Genomic DNA, 18,182 nt, shown 5'->3' on the forward strand with positions numbered 1-18,182 from the left:
AAACGTGGAATAGACCGTGCAGTAAATGAGTGCTTTTATGAGGAACTGCTGAATCGCAATACTATGATTACGATTCAGCATTCCCCCACCTCATTAAGGTACGCTTTGTACCCAGAGTATGTTAAATATTCCTTTCTTTGATCTGAAATTACTAGTAATATAATCGTAACCAACTAACGACTAAATTTTAAACCTTCTTTTAAAGAATATGTTAAATTAAAATCTTTTATGGGTTTCCGCCAACCATTTAAATTAATTATATATATATATATATTTCGAAACTGGTTGAATTCAAATACTTAAAGTTTGTAATTATTTAAAAAAAAACAGTCAAATGATTTTCAGTTAATATCAACTCAAGTTATATATTCTATTCCTTGGTATAGTTTAGAGTTCTCTAGTGAGGAATATCATTCTAAATATCAGGATAACTCTCATCTAAAATTTACACATTAAGAAATTGTTTATTATTATCTTAACACAACACAAGATCTTAGTTGTTATTATCTTGTAATTGTTTAACTCCTCACTTAAATCTCCTAGTGTGTGTGTGTGTGAGTCACTCCACTATATTATTTTTATTGCATTACATTGCATGTATTTGTATCAATTATTTATAATTTATTACATTTTTATGTATTTGTATCAATTATTTGTATTGTATGATCTCGCATGATTTTGTATTAATTATTTTTATTAAATTCTATCGCTTGTATTTAACTTAATATATCTTTATATAACATTTATTACTTCAATGTTGCATGTCATAAACATTATTTTTGCTTCATCTTACCTTGTGCTTAGCCTTATTTTTCTTTTACGAACTTGAACCTTTAACTGATTCTATTATTGCGCAAATACAGATTTCCGAATATAAATAAATACACGCATTCACAAAAGGTGGCTCTAATTTTAGCTGAGTAAAAATACTTAGTTTTTTCTGATTTTGATGACCCACTTTTCGGCAAATTTCTGAATAGAAAATTATATCAATTAAAATATTTATGCTTCTATTGTATGTTATGGCCATCGCAGCTTGTTAATATGTTTGTTTTAATTTTATATACTATGCGAAACATACTATTAAAGATGTATCGAATTGTATCGTAGTTATGTAACTCGAATCGAGTTAGTTACGGAACAAATGTCCGTATATGTTGATTTTTTGTTACCTGTGCTATTTTGGTTGTGTTCATATATATATATAGTACATTATTCTGCATTTTATATTACATTATACTATGTAACCTATTTGTACCTACATACAGACACCTAGGCACACACAAACACATGCTCAGGAACAGACGGCATTAATATAGATTACATACTGGTACTGACAATGTAATTTAAATCTCTCCGCTTGCCTTGTAATAGCTACGTCTCTTGTAACTGTCGCTCATATATTCTGTGCAACAGCGGTACAGTTTTAAAACAAAAACGTATTTTATGGTTAAAAAATATAAACATCGACCCGGACTCAGATCCTCCACTAATATACTCTTTCCTGAATTATAATAAACTATTATTATTATTATTATTATTGACCTAACTTACAAATTAATTACAAGTTTGTACAACGCGTTTTCTGAACAAAGATCGTAATAACGCCATAAATAAAACTTTTATGAAAAACAATGTAATGGATTTATACGGTATTTTTATCTCTAACAACTCTAACGTAAACGTAAAATTACAACCTAGGATACTTTTCATTCCTAACTTAATAAAAATCATCAGAAAGGCATGTGCGGTTCATTCAAATCTCTGCAAGCAATTGAAGATTTGCATTTAATGTAAAATTGTGTTACATCAATAAAAAGTACAAACAACTTTTTAATGACTATTTTTTTATGAGTAGACCACAAACGTGACAGCTTCACATCATTTTCTTTATCGAATTTTTAAAATGCAACAAATTAAACGTTGTAACAGCAAACTGTGACACGTAACTTTTTACGTGCCTTAACTACTATATTTAATGTTCAAGGACGGATTCTCAGTAAATTCCGTTTCTAATATAATTTTTACAGAGATTAATATCAAGGAAAGCATATTGTATTCTGCTATAAAATAGCACAAACTTATTATAAACGATTCTTTAAATTTAAAAATATGAGCGTCGTTGGCAATATGAATGCTTTCTTGATATGTGAAGACTTACTGTTAATTTCGTACATAAGTACACTAACTACATAAGTACTGTACTTCATACAGTTTTAATAACTGAGAATCTTTATTTAAAAAAATTATGGTTGCCTGTAAAGTCGGTTTTACGGGCGAATATTTTACGTGACAACGTTTTTTTCTCGGTAGAATATTTATTGATATGAATATTATTAAATTGCACAATAGGAACAAGGAATTGAATGAAAATAAGAATTGCACAAATTTTAACTATAGAAATATATTTTGTTTACTAAAACATTGTACATAATTTGAAATTAATTAAAATTTGTTATTGTAAATGGTAAAGTTGAATAAAACATTTACTAAAATTGGAATTTGAAATTCTTGCTAAACACAGTTAAATTCTAACTCCGCGCGTGGTGATTGGTCGGTTTAGTTCGTTTGTTTGGTCGCACTGTTATGACAGGTTAGAGGTTATAATTTGTTATTTTAAATGTTTGACTAGCAATACGCGCTGTTTCTTCTCAATCGACTGAATTACGATTGATTGCAGAGTGATTTAAACTAATAATTTACTTAACACTATCAACATTTGTCAATAGTATGACATAACCTATAAACTCAGTTTCTCAACTTTTGTGTCAATCTAACAATTAATCAATCAATCATAGTTTACGATAATGAAATATCAGTGTACAATTATTTACCTTTATTGTTGTAGTTGTTGTAAATGACGAATCTAAGCACTCCACATTTTCACGAATAAACATAGTTATCTGCTTTATCCCGTGCGGCGGACCCACAGTTATCTGCTTTATCCCGTGCGGATCCCGTGCGGCGGACCCACTGGACGGGCATCGTAACGTTACCGGGCGTTACACTTTTTCATGAGTGACTCCGAGCCGCAACCTAATTTAAGACGTTGTCACGTCAAAATCTATGTGTGTATATGTACTAACTCATTGAAATATTTCTTGTAACTTAATATTACACACGTCACTTTAATCCTTTTGGAAAAACAGACCTAACATTAAAAAATATATGAGATGCATTATCTGAAGTATTTTTAACAAGAGGATTTAAAACTGAATTCGGTCTTACTACCGTACCATTTGGTAGTCCAAAATAGTTCTTTAGTTTTCAAATTCATCCACATGAGACTTATACCTTTAAGTATATAAGTTTAAAAGTCTCATGACCTTTAGACTTATCGTATATATCTTGGAGGTTAATAACGATTAAATAGATTTTTCGCTCAACGGATTTCAGGAAAAACTGGTTACAAAATTATCACTGACTTCATAGCAATACTAAAGGCAACCAAATCAAGTTTTATTTATTAAAAATATTATATTTTACACCGGTATTACTTTTAGTATTAGAAAATAAAGAAAGAAAATCAATGATTCTACCAATAATAAACCCATCTTCTATTGCATATAATTAAACTGAATTTACTCGATTTAGTCATCAGAGATTCGATCTTCTTGTTTGATTATACCGGGTGGGTTATAAGAAACTAGTTATTATAAAACTGTTATAAAATCTGTTATATTACTAATTTCATGTTAGCAATAGTGGCATAATACAGAGTATACATTAAAATGTTATACTGCCTACTTAAACTAGTTCGTTGTTCTTTAGAAACAGCCGGCGCTTAAAAAGAAACAAGGCTGAGAAATTCTTTATGAGCGAGCTAAGGTTGCTTTGCGTTATGAAGTGTGGAAATCAATTATTTTATTGCAAAGATGGTAGATGGTAGATGGTAGATTAGAGAGGCGGGAGTAAATGTTTCAATATGTCCAGAGACAATGAAGAACTGACATGCAAGGCCGATGACCACGGCCTCCGTGAAAGGTATAAGGAGAAGTGGCCGCCCATGAAAATCAAGATCGGAGGAAAACGTGGTAACAGTTCAGGAAATGTTTCTCGTAGCCCAAAAAATCACCACGTCAGGCAACTCGTGAAAGTGGACTAACAAGGCATACAGTACGTATGGTGTTGCATAAGGAACTAAATTTTCGCCCATGGAAACCTCATTATGTAAAGGAGTTGAAATTTGAAGTCTTTGACCGAAGAATGGAATATGGGGAATTAATGATGGGTTGGCACGAATATTTGCCACAACTGTTTGAATATATTCAATCAATATCTTGTGGAGTGAAGAGGCCCTATTGGCCTGCTAGAAGTCTAGTTCTTACTCCATGTAATTTTCTTTGTGGGGCTACGCCAAAGAGGAGGTATACAAGTCCAAACTTCGAGGGATTGGAAAACAGAAGTCAAGATGTTATCACCAACATCCCAATTGACTTCCTTCGGAATTGTGTAAATTGTATCCCTGGCCGTTTGAGGAAGTTAGTTAACAACACCGATGCCTACGTTAGGATTTTACTATTATTCCTATGTTTTCTTAAGCAGCAAAATACATCATTATTATGAAATCATTTATAGCAGTTTTCTAATAGCTAGTTAATTTTCACTCATCCGGTATACGAGTATGTGCGTGTGTATGGAGATGATGGAGCGTAAACAATATTCCAAGGGAAGCTTCCTACTAGGGCGTAAAAAATATTTTATTACATTTTAGTCAGGCCTCGAATTTGAGTCGGTATTATTTAATAACAATGCAGTACAATAGTGCGGCAATTACAAGTACGTAGCAATAAATATAGTTTAAGCAGCTATTTGAAATGTGAGCCACACAAAATGTACAGGTAGTCAAATTAAAATATTGGGTGTTTTAATTTGTATGTGGACACAAATTATGTTTAGATATGAATGGCTAACATTTAAGAGATATTTGAAACAGTAAGTATCATAACGGAATGTCCAACTTATTAATAATCCAATCGCATATAACGAGATGATCTAGACCCAAGGTTTCGGAATAAACCTAAACACGTAAAAAACATGCCTCATTTTCAAACAGAGTGGACATTTTTGTGTTTCTCTTAAACTAGTAGATAGTTACGAAACAGAGCAATAATATTGTCCTAATTCTCTGAATTTAGAATCTTTTCTCTGAAAGTTAAATTTTGGCTGTTCAGCTATTCTCATTTGGGTTTTTAAACAATGTGCTGATGTAAAAATATAGTTTATGTAGCCAAATGTAAAGACGGTAGTTGAGATGAGTGATTATTTATTTTGTATTTCAAATATAAGTATTAAGTTATTTTCGCAACTTTTTGTATACAAATAAAAATAATCGGGTTATAAAATAAACTAAAACCCGAATTAAGTAGTTTATTTTTAAATTTTTGTTTTAAAGGCCATTTTTTATTTTGGTTTCATGTTTCAGTTGTAGAAATGTCATATTAGACATAAGAAATGAACTGTTGACATACTGTTAGTGTATTGTGATAAGCGAGGAACACAGACGGTAGTGAAGTTCTGTTCTTATTATCAAAGGACAATCACAAAATGGACTGACTTTATTTTCATGTTTATTTGTGTTGCCCTACCACGCTACTTGAAACTGTGGCAGTGCAAATTCCATTTACGTAATTTGTAATTTTGCACTTGTATTTTTGATGGAATAAATCATTATTCATTGTTCATATTATTCGTTTTGATGGCCCTTGAGGATGTTGTTTTTGGTGTTGGAAATTTAAGATTATTTAAAATTTATAACATTTCCCGATTCCGGTCCTTTAATACTCAGGAAATGTAGGAAACGTATGTGTACCTTATTTAGATCCTACAACTTCCTACCGAGGTGTCAACACACATGTTGGGGCTAAAAAGTGTGTACTGGATATCTTGACGTTTGTGATATAAATAGTTGCTATGGAGAGGTCGAAATAAGGTTATATCCTCTCCATCTTAAACTCAGTCAACATTGCAATCCCAAGTAGTTCTTATGTTTTCCTGAGATAACAAACAGACTGAGATAAAAAGGTATAGTTGTAGGCTTTCCCACTGATTGTTGGAAATATATTGTTAACAAATATTTCTCAATTTTTATTAACCTATATTTAAAGATAAATAGTAATTATTGTGTTTTAAGGTGTGCAATCCATTTTGATAGGGTCATTTTTATAGTTTAGAGTCATAGTCCATTAAGAGAATTATCTTGCATACATAACAATTAGAAAACACTTATTGCACCACGCTAAGATGAATCACAGTTATTTACTTAGAGCTTCGACATACCAGAACCATGTAACTACAATTTCACACGTTCATTATTATTCATATATAAGATGAATAGCTAAATCATTTGTCAAATTAGCTCTCATAGTCTTAAAACGTAACAATTAAGAAGGGTTGCGGTGATAATAGAATAGAAACTGGCAACTTTCTACTTCAACTAAGTATAAAAACGTATGTATATAAATTTGTGTTGTAGAAAAAAGTAGTAATTACAATGTTGCCTTTCCTTACCCATCAAAACCTGTTACATAATTGATTAGTTTTGTCTCTTAGGCCACGTTTGAGATGCAAATCGGTGTTTGTGTAATATTATTATTTCTTTAATGCATAAGTCTTTCAGATACTTCGCGTCGTATTAATAAAATTATCATACATAAGCTAACACTCAAGAATATTGACAAATAAATAGTCACATAATGTACTGAGTATGCTACTTGCCTGCACAACACAAAATAGCTCTTGTGCACGTCGCACAGAGGTATTCAACACGTATTAGTCTGTATCATTTATCATTTATTTACTCTTATAATAAGCGAAATCACTAGTCTGTTCATTTTTTCACTAATTATCAGTATCCTATTAAATTCATCAGCTCCCTCACCAGAAACTATAATACAAACTATACCCAAATTAAGAAAACTATACCTGAAAACTATCTATCGATGAAATTAAAAATAACTGTAGATTGTTTATTGTACATTATTTTCATAATTTCCTTCGCGCATAAAATATTCAGAAATTTGTTTTTTTGTGGAAATATTATTGAGAACTATGATTTTGGAAAATTCGTATTCTCTTACCCTTTCGTTTTTGCATTGGTAATATGGGTTTTAAAACCTAAAATACCATTTTAGTCATAAAAGCAATATTTCCAAAATAATGTAGCTCTAATGGCTTCTGTTACATGTTTATCACTTATAGTCCGTGAATTCTGAAAATACTTTCGATAATAATTTATAAATTTCCCTTTTAAAATTTATGGTCTGTAAATGACAAAACTAATTTTTCTTGTACAATTTAAATTAAAATTTGAAACTATTAATGCTTCCGAACGTTGAATACTACAATTTCCATGACATTCTGTATGGAGACCTAATTTATGAATATCTCATTACTATATTTAGAATTATTTTTTCATTAGTTTTAGATGTTTCAAACGAATTTAAATTGAATGATACCTACCAAACGTTAAAGTTTGTATAAAATACTATATTTTTTCAATAAATTGTTGTTGGTTGAATTTTAATTACGTTTCGCCCATTAGAAACTGTATAAACTGCCACTAACCCAATTCAACACAAATTCTAGAATTTCTGTGTTAAATGTAATGTAAATAGTTTTATGCTTGAATATGAAGGTTCAATATTCTAAAAATCCTTTATGTAAGAAGAAATATAGGACGATAGAACAACCATTTCAGTCTGATGACATAAGGTTAGGTTTTCGGTAAAAAGAGATTACTAATATAGCCTTAGGCATTGGGAGGTAGGTTGTTGATAAAGGTGATGTATTCCCTAATACTGCCTTGAATTTTGACGAGATTATTTTCCCGACTAAACCACATTACATATTGATTTTTACGAGATTAGTTTCCCGACTAAACAACGTTACATCTAGAGTTTGACGAGATTATTTTCCCGACTAAGCCAGTTTACATCTTGATTTTTACGAGATTATTTGCCCGACTAAGCCAGTTTAATCTTGATTTTTACGAGAATAGTTTCCCGACTAAACAACATTACATCTAGAGTTTGACGAGATTATTTTCCCGACTAAGGCAGTTTACATCTTGATTTTTACGAGAATAGTTTCCCGACCAAGCCAGTTTACATCTTGATTTTTACGAGAATAGTTTCCCGACCAAGCCAGTTTACATCTTGATTTTTACGTGATTAGTTTCCCGACTAAACAACATTACATCTAGAGTTTGACGAGATTAGTTTCCCGACTAAGCCAGTTTACATCTTGATTTTTACGAGAATAGTTTCCCGACCAAGCCAGTTTACATCTTGATTTTTACGAGATTAGTTTCCCGACTAAACAACATTACGTCTAGAGTTTGACGAGATTATTTTCCCGACTAAGGCAGTTTACATCTTGATTTTCACGAGATTAGTTTCCCGACTAAGCCAGTTTACATCTTGATGTTTACGAGACTAGTTTCCCGACTAAGCCAGTTTACATCTTGATTTTTTACGAGAATAGTTTCCCAACTAAACAACATTACGTCTAGAGTTTGACGAGATTATTTTCCCGACTAAGGCAGTTTACATCTTGATTTTTACGAGATTAGTTTCCCGACTAAACAACATTACGTCTAGAGTTTGACGAGATTAGTTTCCCGACTAAGCCAGTTTACATCTTAATTTTTACGAGAATAGTTTCCCGACCAAGCCAGTTTACATCTTGATGTTTACGAGATTAGTTTTTCCGACTAAGCCAGTTTACATCTTGATTTTTACGAGAATAGTTTCCCAACTAAACAACATTACGTCTAGAGTTTGACGAGATTATTTTCCCGACTAAGGCAGTTTACATCTTGATTTTTACGAGAATAGTTTCCCGACCAAGCCAGTTTACATCTTGATTTTTACGAGATTATTTTCCCGACCAAGCCAGTTTACATCTTGATTTTTACGTGATTAGTTTCCCGACTAAACAACATTACATCTAGAGTTTGACGAGATTAGTTTCCCGACTAAGCCAGTTTACATCTTGATTTTTACGAGAATAGTTTCCCGACCAAGCCAGTTTACATCTTGATTTTTATGAGAATAGTTTCCCGACCAAGCCAGTTTACATCTTGATTTTTACGAGATTATTTTCCCGACCAAGCCAGTTTACATCTTGATTTTTACGTGATTAGTTTCCCGACTAAACAACATTACATCTAGAGTTTGACGAGATTAGTTTCCCGACTAAGCCAGTTTACATCTTGATTTTTACGAGAATAGTTTCCCGACCAAGCCAGTTTACATCTTGATTTTTACGAGAATAGTTTCCCGAACAAGCCAGTTTACATCTTGATTTTTACGAGAATAGTTTCCAGACCAAGCCAGTTTACATCTTGATTTTTACGAGAATAGTTTCCCGACCAAGCCAGTTTACATCTTGATTTTTACGTGATTAGTTTCCCGACTAAATAACATTACATCTAGAGTTTGACGAGATTAGTTTCCCGACTAAGCCAGTTTACATCTTAATTTTTACGAGAATAGTTTCCCGACCAAGCCAGTTTACATCTTGATTTTTACGAGAATAGTTTCCCGACCAAGCCAGTTTACATCTTGATTTTTACGAGATTAGTTTCCCGACTAAACAACATTACGTCTAGAGTTTGACGAGATTATTTTCCCGACTAAGGCAGTTTACATCTTGATTTTTACGAGATTAGTTTCCCGACTAAACAACATTACGTCTAGAGTTTGACGAGATTATTTTCCCGACTAAGGCAGTTTACATCTTGATTTTTACGAGATTAGTTTTCCCGACTAAGCCAGTTTACATCTTTATGTTTACGAGATTAGTTTCCCGACTAAGCCAGTTTACATCTTGATTTTTACGAGAATAGTTTCCCAACTAAACAACATTACGTCTAGAGGTTGACGAGATTATTTTCCCGACTAAGGCAGTTTACATCTTGATTTTTACGAGATTAGTTTCCCGACTAAACAACATTACGTCTAGAGTTTGACGAGATTATTTTCCCGACTAAGGCAGTTTACATCTTGATGTTTACGAGATTAGTTTCCCGACTAAGCCAGTTTACATCTTGATGTTTACGAGATTAGTTTCCCGACTAAGGCAGTTTACATCTTGATGTTTACGAGATTAGTTTCCCGACTAAGCCAGTTTACATCTTGATTTTTACGAGAATAGTTTCCCGACTAAACAACATTACGTCTAGAGTTTGACGAGATTATTTTCCCGACTAAGGCAGTTTACATCTTGATTTTTACGAGAATAGTTTCCCGACCAAGCCAGTTTTACATCTTGATTTTTACGAGAATAGTTTCCCGACCAAGCCAGTTTACATCTTGATTTTTACGTGATTAGTTTCCCGACTAAACAACATTACATCTAGAGTTTGACGAGATTAGTTTCCCGACTAAGCCAGTTTACATCTTGATTTTTACGAGAATAGTTTCCCGACCAAGCCAGTTTACATCTTGATTTTTACGAGAATAGTTTCCCGACCAAGCCAGTTTACATCTTGATTTTTACGAGATTAGTTTCCCGACTAAACAACATTACGTCTAGAGTTTGACGAGATTATTTTCCCGACTAAGGCAGTTTACATCTTGATTTTTACGAGATTAGTTTCCCGACTAAACAACATTACGTCTAGAGTTTGACGAGATTATTTTCCCGACTAAGCCAGTTTACATCTTGATTTTTACGAGAATAGTTTCCCGACCAAGCCAGTTTACATCTTGATTTTTACGAGAATAGTTTCCCGACCAAGCCAGTTTACATCTTGATTTTTACGAGATTAGTTTCGCGACTAAACAACATTACGTCTAGAGTTTGACGAGATTATTTTCCCGACTAAGGCAGTTTACATCTTGATTTTTACGAGATTAGTTTCCCGACTAAACAACATTACGTCTAGAGTTTGACGAGATTATTTTCCCGACTAAGCCAGTTTACATCTTGATTTTTACGAGATTAGTTTCCCGACTAAACCACATTACATCTAGAGTTTGACGAGATTGTTTTTCCGACTAAGCCAGTTTACATCTTGAATTTGACGAGATTAGTTTCCCGATCAAGCCACTGCACACCCTCTGTCACCTTGAGTTTGACGAAATTTTGAATTCCGTATTGTATTTTATTGCATGATATTGTAATATCAACTTGAGACTGGCGGCATAAGGTTTTCGTCAAGGGCGTTACATTTCTAATACTACCTTAATTTAGAATATAGGTCTACAAGGTTTCTTGCAAAGGCTGTACATTTTCCAATACCACAAAGAGCTAATGATTTTCTAACTACAAAGCTACTGATTTAGGCTACTAAAATAGAGTTACCGATGTGACTAATGATTCGCAATTCCGTTATGAGGCTGAAAGAATACGGTTACTATTAAACTCCATATAGTCCGTCCCTACTGACATGGGATACGACTGCTAACGAAACCAATATAGACCCAATAACCCCACGCGGACTGCGAGATAACTCTGTTGGCGAAGCCGGTGTATCCCTGTATTATTTGCCAGTATGATTTATCGCTTCATGGAACTGGTGAGATAGAATTGCTGGTTTTACTAGTTTCAGGCATACAATAAGTAACCAAACAAATAACTTTGGCTATCATTAGCTCGTCCGCTTCTAACACTCAACAATAAAGTATGCATTTACGTTCCGTTGTATTTAATATTATTACTTTATATTTTATTTTATTAGTCTTTATGTATTAATACTTGATCATAATTGTCTTCATTATCAGAGCTTTCGATTAAAAATAAAACGAAAGGCGTTGAAGTTTACATTGGGCGTTAAGGTGCAAGAGTAAAGCTGTGTTAGGTAAAGAGAAGTTGTGGGAGAAGCTCCCTTGTCGTAGACTCCAATTATATTCACTTTTACAACGCCAGTTAGTTTTGTAAGCTACGCCTTTGTGTATTTTATAAGTATGTTCTATTTATTTGATACGTTCGAATTTTAATTCTTTACTAACAAAACAATATTTGATATGCACAATGAAATTTAAGCGTACCTGTCAATAATATTACTTGATAGCAAATGCTTCGAACGTACATTAATAAGCTTTACTATTAAAATTCTAATATATTTCTATCTTTGAAAAATTGTATATAGAAACAAGCAAGACAATTTTTAAGACAGATCTCATTTTGAAATGACATTTAATTTCGTATAAATTGACAGAAACTTTTATTGTCCAGAAACTTTATTGGAATTGCAAAAGTCCTCTTCGAAAATATATGGGCTTATAATTCAAGAAATTATTTCGGTTTACATATGCGCTATTTATGACATTTGACAGGAAGAACGGCAAAAACCGTCTCGCATTATACTTTTTGAACAATGTTTTAGACTAGAGATTTAGAAGATTACGCAGCGTCACTCTAGTTGACATTTTTGAGCAATATTTTTACCCTGTAAATCGATTTTTACTCTGGTTGTAAAAAAACAACTGTTGGGCCACACATTAATTATAATTTTAGACGAGTGCAATCACGCAACCAATTACGGCTCTTTCGTACTTCTATTCAGACTTACTCAAGGAAACTAAGATTTTGCCGTGTGAACTTAAAACATTGCAAAAGAACATATTTTATGGAGTCCCGCTTTAGACATGGTGTTTAAAACAGTAAAAATTCGAATAGTCGCAAAGCGGGGGCAAAATTCACACCCAGCTTTGTACAATGTACAGAGGCTCTGTAGCCTCTGTACATTGTTGTAATTTGTTGTAAGATTAGAAAATAACTCTGTAGTTATTTTCTAATCTTAAAGGTGTGCAACTTTAAAGAGAAAACTCGATAAGTGTAGTATGTCCTAATCGATAAAACGTCCAGGGTTTTATCATTATTACAACTTATTTCATATTTCATTAACCTTAACTCTTTACCTTCAATACTATAAACTAGATACAATGAGGGCATTAGTAACTTAGTAAGGTTAACGTACCTGCAGTGGATCGGAACCTGTTACTAAAATGCTTGTAAATTATCTCATGCTTGTATTTTGTTTTAATTCTAGTATCACAACTTCACATAGGTTTACAATTCCTAAAGGTTGCTTATAATACAAGTCGTTAATATTTTACCTTAAAAGAACATAGAGAATAAGTTCAGTTTGCATTACAGCTTACTAAGGTTAGTCCGGTTTAACAATTTTCAATAGTATGCAATTGTCACTAAGTAGATAAATATTCTTCAACTAAATAGTATGCCCGGTCAATGAGTTGACATCTTAAGAAAGTTTTAAATTTACTCTTGAAATCTTCACTCTAAAGAGTGAGAATGCTAATTACATTGTCTACACTGAAGCTGTCTACATTGTCTAAAGCTGATTACATTGTCTACACTTTGGATCTAATTCATTACCAAAAGATTAGAAAGCAATTCGTTATAGAGTTTAATATCTCAATAATAAGCGCCCTGCTCGAATAGTTGTAATCTTTGCACAGGACATTGTAGGGGTTGGTTTCTGGTTTTAAAATTGTACACTATTTGGTTGCTTCTTTTTATTGGTTTTTTATTTATTTCAAATAGCGATGAGGTTTCTGGGACGTGTAATTGGTATAAAATAGAATGCTACTCTCTAAGTTTCCTAGCAAGATTCTTTATTTTTATATAGAGCATAGGTCTAATAATGTGTTTCTAGATTCTGAGTATTTGTTCTGATAACACTGAAATACAAACCATAGTAAACAGATTTTACTTTATCGAAGCTACAGGGGAAATGGTTCTTATCGCCAAACAGAATGAATTTAATTTTTTATAGATCTAGATTAAAGTGGGTGTACTATTGGTTTCCAACGCGTCAAAGTAAACTCAAATCGTTGATCAAGTTCCTCTAGTTAGGCCTGCCCATCCTTGTACCTTCAATGAGACCAAGAGCGTCTGCCCAATGCTGACGTTGAATTCATTATCTGACTGTGAGGTCCCAAAAAGGTTCTTCTCCTAAATTCATGCTTCTCACATTCCAAAATAAAGCGTTTAGCAAACAGTGTCCTCTAGCTGATTACATTGTCTACACTTTGTATCTCCAGTAATGATTCTAAGGTGTGCAAGTGTTTCATGAATTGACGTGTCCAGTAAAGGGAAATGACCTGTGTCAAAAGCCCGTCTTAGCTTCCAAAGCATTGCGAACTGGGTTTAGTACTAATTATAAGTTTCTTGCCAGTCTAATCTAGTCCAAATAATTTACACCACAATGCTTTTGCAGCATTTATAGTAGTGGAATTTGTGTTGTTCATTTGAATCATGCATTATTTAAAGGCGTAATAATAGTTGTTATATAATCACGAAAGGTCAGTAGGCGTTTCAAAGGAGATCTACTGCTAACATTATCAATCAGCAGCGTGACGAATTCTCTGCTGGAGCTCACCTGTAACTGAAGGCTCTGCATGTGAAGGCCCGAGAGTAGATACAAGCTTGCTCGCACTCCTGCAGAGAGTTGACCCTGAGCGCAAGCCTAGTCATGCCGTTATCCAAGCCGAGACCGCTTCGCACTCTCTCGAAACAGTCTGCAAAACAATATAAACTACTAAAGGAGAATTAAAATATTTTTACTTTTTAGCCATCACAATGAACTAAACAAATTAAAATGTATCTAATATCGTAAATACATAAACACACACATGTATTCCTTCTTTTATAAACATATTGAAAATGTTAAGAACTTCTTAGAATATCGTTATTACAACAAATAACATTTTTTAATATTGATTTAAACTCTATTTCACCTTCAGCTCAGTGCAACGTCTGAAATCTGACAGTCGCAGGCTTGACTCCTAGAATTTAAAATATATTGAACATTTTAAGAACTTCTTCTTAGAATATCGTTATTACAACAAATAACATTTTTTAATATTGATTTAAACTCTATTTCACCTTCAGCTCAGTGCAACGTCTGAAATCTGACAGTCGCAGGCTTGACTCCTAGAATTTAAAATATATTGAACATTTTAAGAACTTCTTCTTGGAATATCGTTATTACAACAAATAACATTTTTTAATATTGATTTAAACTCCATTTCACCTTCAGCTCAGTGCAACGTCTGAAATCTGACAGTCGCAGGCTTGACTCCTAGAATTTAAAATATATTGAACATTTTAAGAACTTCTTCTTAGAATATCGTTATTACAACAAATAACATTTTTTAATATTGATTTAAACTCTATTTCACCTTCAGCTCAGTGCAACGTCTGAAATCTGACAGTCGCAGGCTTGACTCCTAGAATGTAAAATATATTGAACATTTTAAGAACTTCTTCTTGGAATATCGTTATTACAACAAATAACATTTTTTAATATTGATTTAAACTCCATTTCACCTTCAGCTCAGTGCAACGTCTGAAATCTGACAGTCGCAGGCTTGACTCCTAGAATTTAAAATATATTGAACATTTTAAGAACTTCTTCTTAGAATATCGTTATTACAACAAATAACATTTTTTAATATTGATTTAAACTCCATTTCACCTTCAGCTCAATGCAACGGCTGAAATCTGACAGTCGCAGGCTTGACTCCTAGAATGTAAAATATATTGAAAATTTTAAGAACTTCTTCTTAGAATATCGTTATTACAACAAATAACATTTTTTAATATTGATTTAAACTCCATTTCACCTTCAGCTCAGTGCAACGTCTGAAATCTGACAGTCGCAGGCTTGACTCCTAGAATTCCGGAGTCCACGTCCACGTGAAGGTATTTAAAAAAACGTAAGGAAGACGCTAAAATGAATTTGCATAGTTCCAGCAACAGAGAACAGAGACAGCTTGACTACAAAAGCGTTGGTCAAAAAAATCAGTGACTTACGCCTTTTCATTGGGATTACACTGGATGACTACTGGGGTAAACCAACCAAACTGAGATCTTTGTGGTCTAGGTGTCTCTGATGTCAAAATGCCCTAAAGAATTCATTTTGAGCGTCTTCGTTACCCACCTTTTGGATATATTCAGTCAGACGTGGACTCCGGATTCCAGAATCTGTGAGAGTGTCAGATTTCAGACGCTGAAATGAGTTGAAGGTGAAATGGAGCTAAACTCGAAATTCACATTGAATCAACCCTTCCACCATACCTGGCTTATGTGTAGAAACACCATTTTGAGACAATAACATTTATTTTTTGTATTTCCCATGATTATTTATGTTGTAACTATGTATGAGAGTAAATCTTACATGGCTTCAAGTATGGTAATAATCCAAGTCCTTTGCCTTGATCTTAAGTATGAACATGAACCATATGAACCTCACTTTCAATAGTTCAAAAATATGATATTCATACAATTTGCTTGCTGAGAATCGCTTTAATACTACTCATTCATAGCATACAAGAAAGGATTAAGTCAATAAAATAAAATTAATTTTACTTTTATGTGGAAATATTAGTGTTTTATATCACCCCATGTTCGGAACGGGCGCGTATGTGGGAAATAAAGGAACTCCTGTTTTATTAAAATTTTACTTAATATATACTTAATTTTAAGTTCTTTAGTTCTTCCTAAAAAAAATTTTCAATTACAATTAAACATTTTTCTGAACAATAAATCACATAGTAGAAGTGAAAATGTGATTCATCAGCAAAAGCACTATGGATAGGATATTAAAGTACCACTCAGTGTTCTCCTGTACATGACCGCGTTGAAACTAAGTTAATACTCAGGCTTTAGTACTTTAGTGCATACAGAAAAGCATGTCACAAACTTCTATGACTGTGGTACTCAACATTTCACACAAAACTGTCCAGTGAATAGTAGAGAAATGTTTCGTTTACCCACTAGCCACCATTTTTCATTTTTTACAAAAAAACATCTCTAAAACTACTATGGCTACAGGTACCGATTTCTTTACACAGTATTAGATAATAAAAATGAAATTAATATTAACAAAATGGTGCCGTTGAATTTTTTTAAAATCAAATAAAAAAACACATCGTCCATAACCATAAAAAGATAGCGAATTCTTGTTACTATTCAACTGTACTTCTTCAACGTACTCGTCTACGACTACTGTACATGACTTGTAGACAGCCGGACCTTCCAAAACTCTTATTATGTGGAAATATTTAAATACAGTGCGAGTCAATATGTAAGATGCAAGAGTTTGAGTCATACTTTGGCTAACGCTTCACACTGGTCATCCTAGTTGGCGCACCACTTACCACTTCCAGCGATGTGTTGTGGTAGACAACCAGACCTTCCAAAACTCTTATTATGTGGAAATAGTTAAATACAGTGCGAGTCAATATGTAAGAGGCAAGAGTTTGAGCTATACTTTGACTAACGCTTCACACTGGTCATCCTAGTTGGCGCACCACTTACCACTTCCAGCGATGTGTTGAGGTAGACAGCCAGACCTTCCAAAACTCTTATTATGTGGAAATTGTTAAATACAGTGCTAGTCAATATTTAAGGGCAAGAGTTTGAGCTATACTTTGACTAACGCTTCACACTGGCCATCCTAGTTGGCGCACCACTTACCACTTCCAGCGATGTGTTGAGGTAGACAGCCAGACCTTCCAAAACTAATATTATGTGGAAATTGTTAAATACAGTGCTATTCAATATTTAAGGGGCAAGAGTTTGAGCTATACTTTGACTAACGCTTCACACTGGCCATCCTAGTTGGCGCACCACTTACCACTTCCAGCGATGTGTTGACGTAGACAGCCAGACCTTCCAAAACTCTTATTATGTGGAAATTGTTAAATACAGTGCTAGTCAATATTTAAGGGGCAAGAGTTTGAGCTATACTTTGACTAACGCTTCACACTGGCCATCCTAGTTGGCGCACCACTTACCACTTCCAGCGATGTGTTGAGGTAGACAGCCAGACCTTCCAAAACTCTTATTATGTGGAAATAGTTAAATAGAGGTCTAGTTAGTATGTAAGGGGTAAGAGTATGAGTCATACTTTGACTAACGCTTCACACTGGTCATCCTAGTTGGCGCACCACTTACCACTTCCAGCGATGTGTTGAGGTAGACAGCCAGACCTTCCAAAACTCTTATTATGTGGAAATAGTTAAATACAGTGCTAGTCAATATTTAAGGGGCAAGAGTTTGAGCTATACTTTGACTAACGCTTCATACTGGTCATCCTACTTGGCGCACCACTTCCCACTTCCAGCGATGTGTTGAGGTAGACAGCCAGACCTTCCAAAACTCTTATTATGTGGAAATAGTTAAATACAGTGCTAGTCAATATT

General features: G+C 33.5%; 1 protein-coding gene across 1 annotated transcript in view; it reads right to left on the reverse strand.

Annotated features, from left to right (window-relative positions):
* Nucleotides 1-18,182, reverse strand: part of LOC124369385 — a 153,383-nt gene that overhangs the window by 20,482 nt on the left and 114,719 nt on the right. Inside the window, exon 8 of the mRNA XM_046827384.1 lies at nt 14,354-14,492. Coding sequence (XP_046683340.1) covers nt 14,354-14,492 — 139 coding nt within the window. The remainder of the gene's footprint in view (nt 1-14,353; nt 14,493-18,182) is intronic.

Source organism: Homalodisca vitripennis, chromosome X, assembly GCF_021130785.1.
Source record: "Homalodisca vitripennis isolate AUS2020 chromosome X, UT_GWSS_2.1, whole genome shotgun sequence".
Lineage (NCBI taxonomy): Eukaryota > Metazoa > Arthropoda > Insecta > Hemiptera > Cicadellidae > Homalodisca > Homalodisca vitripennis.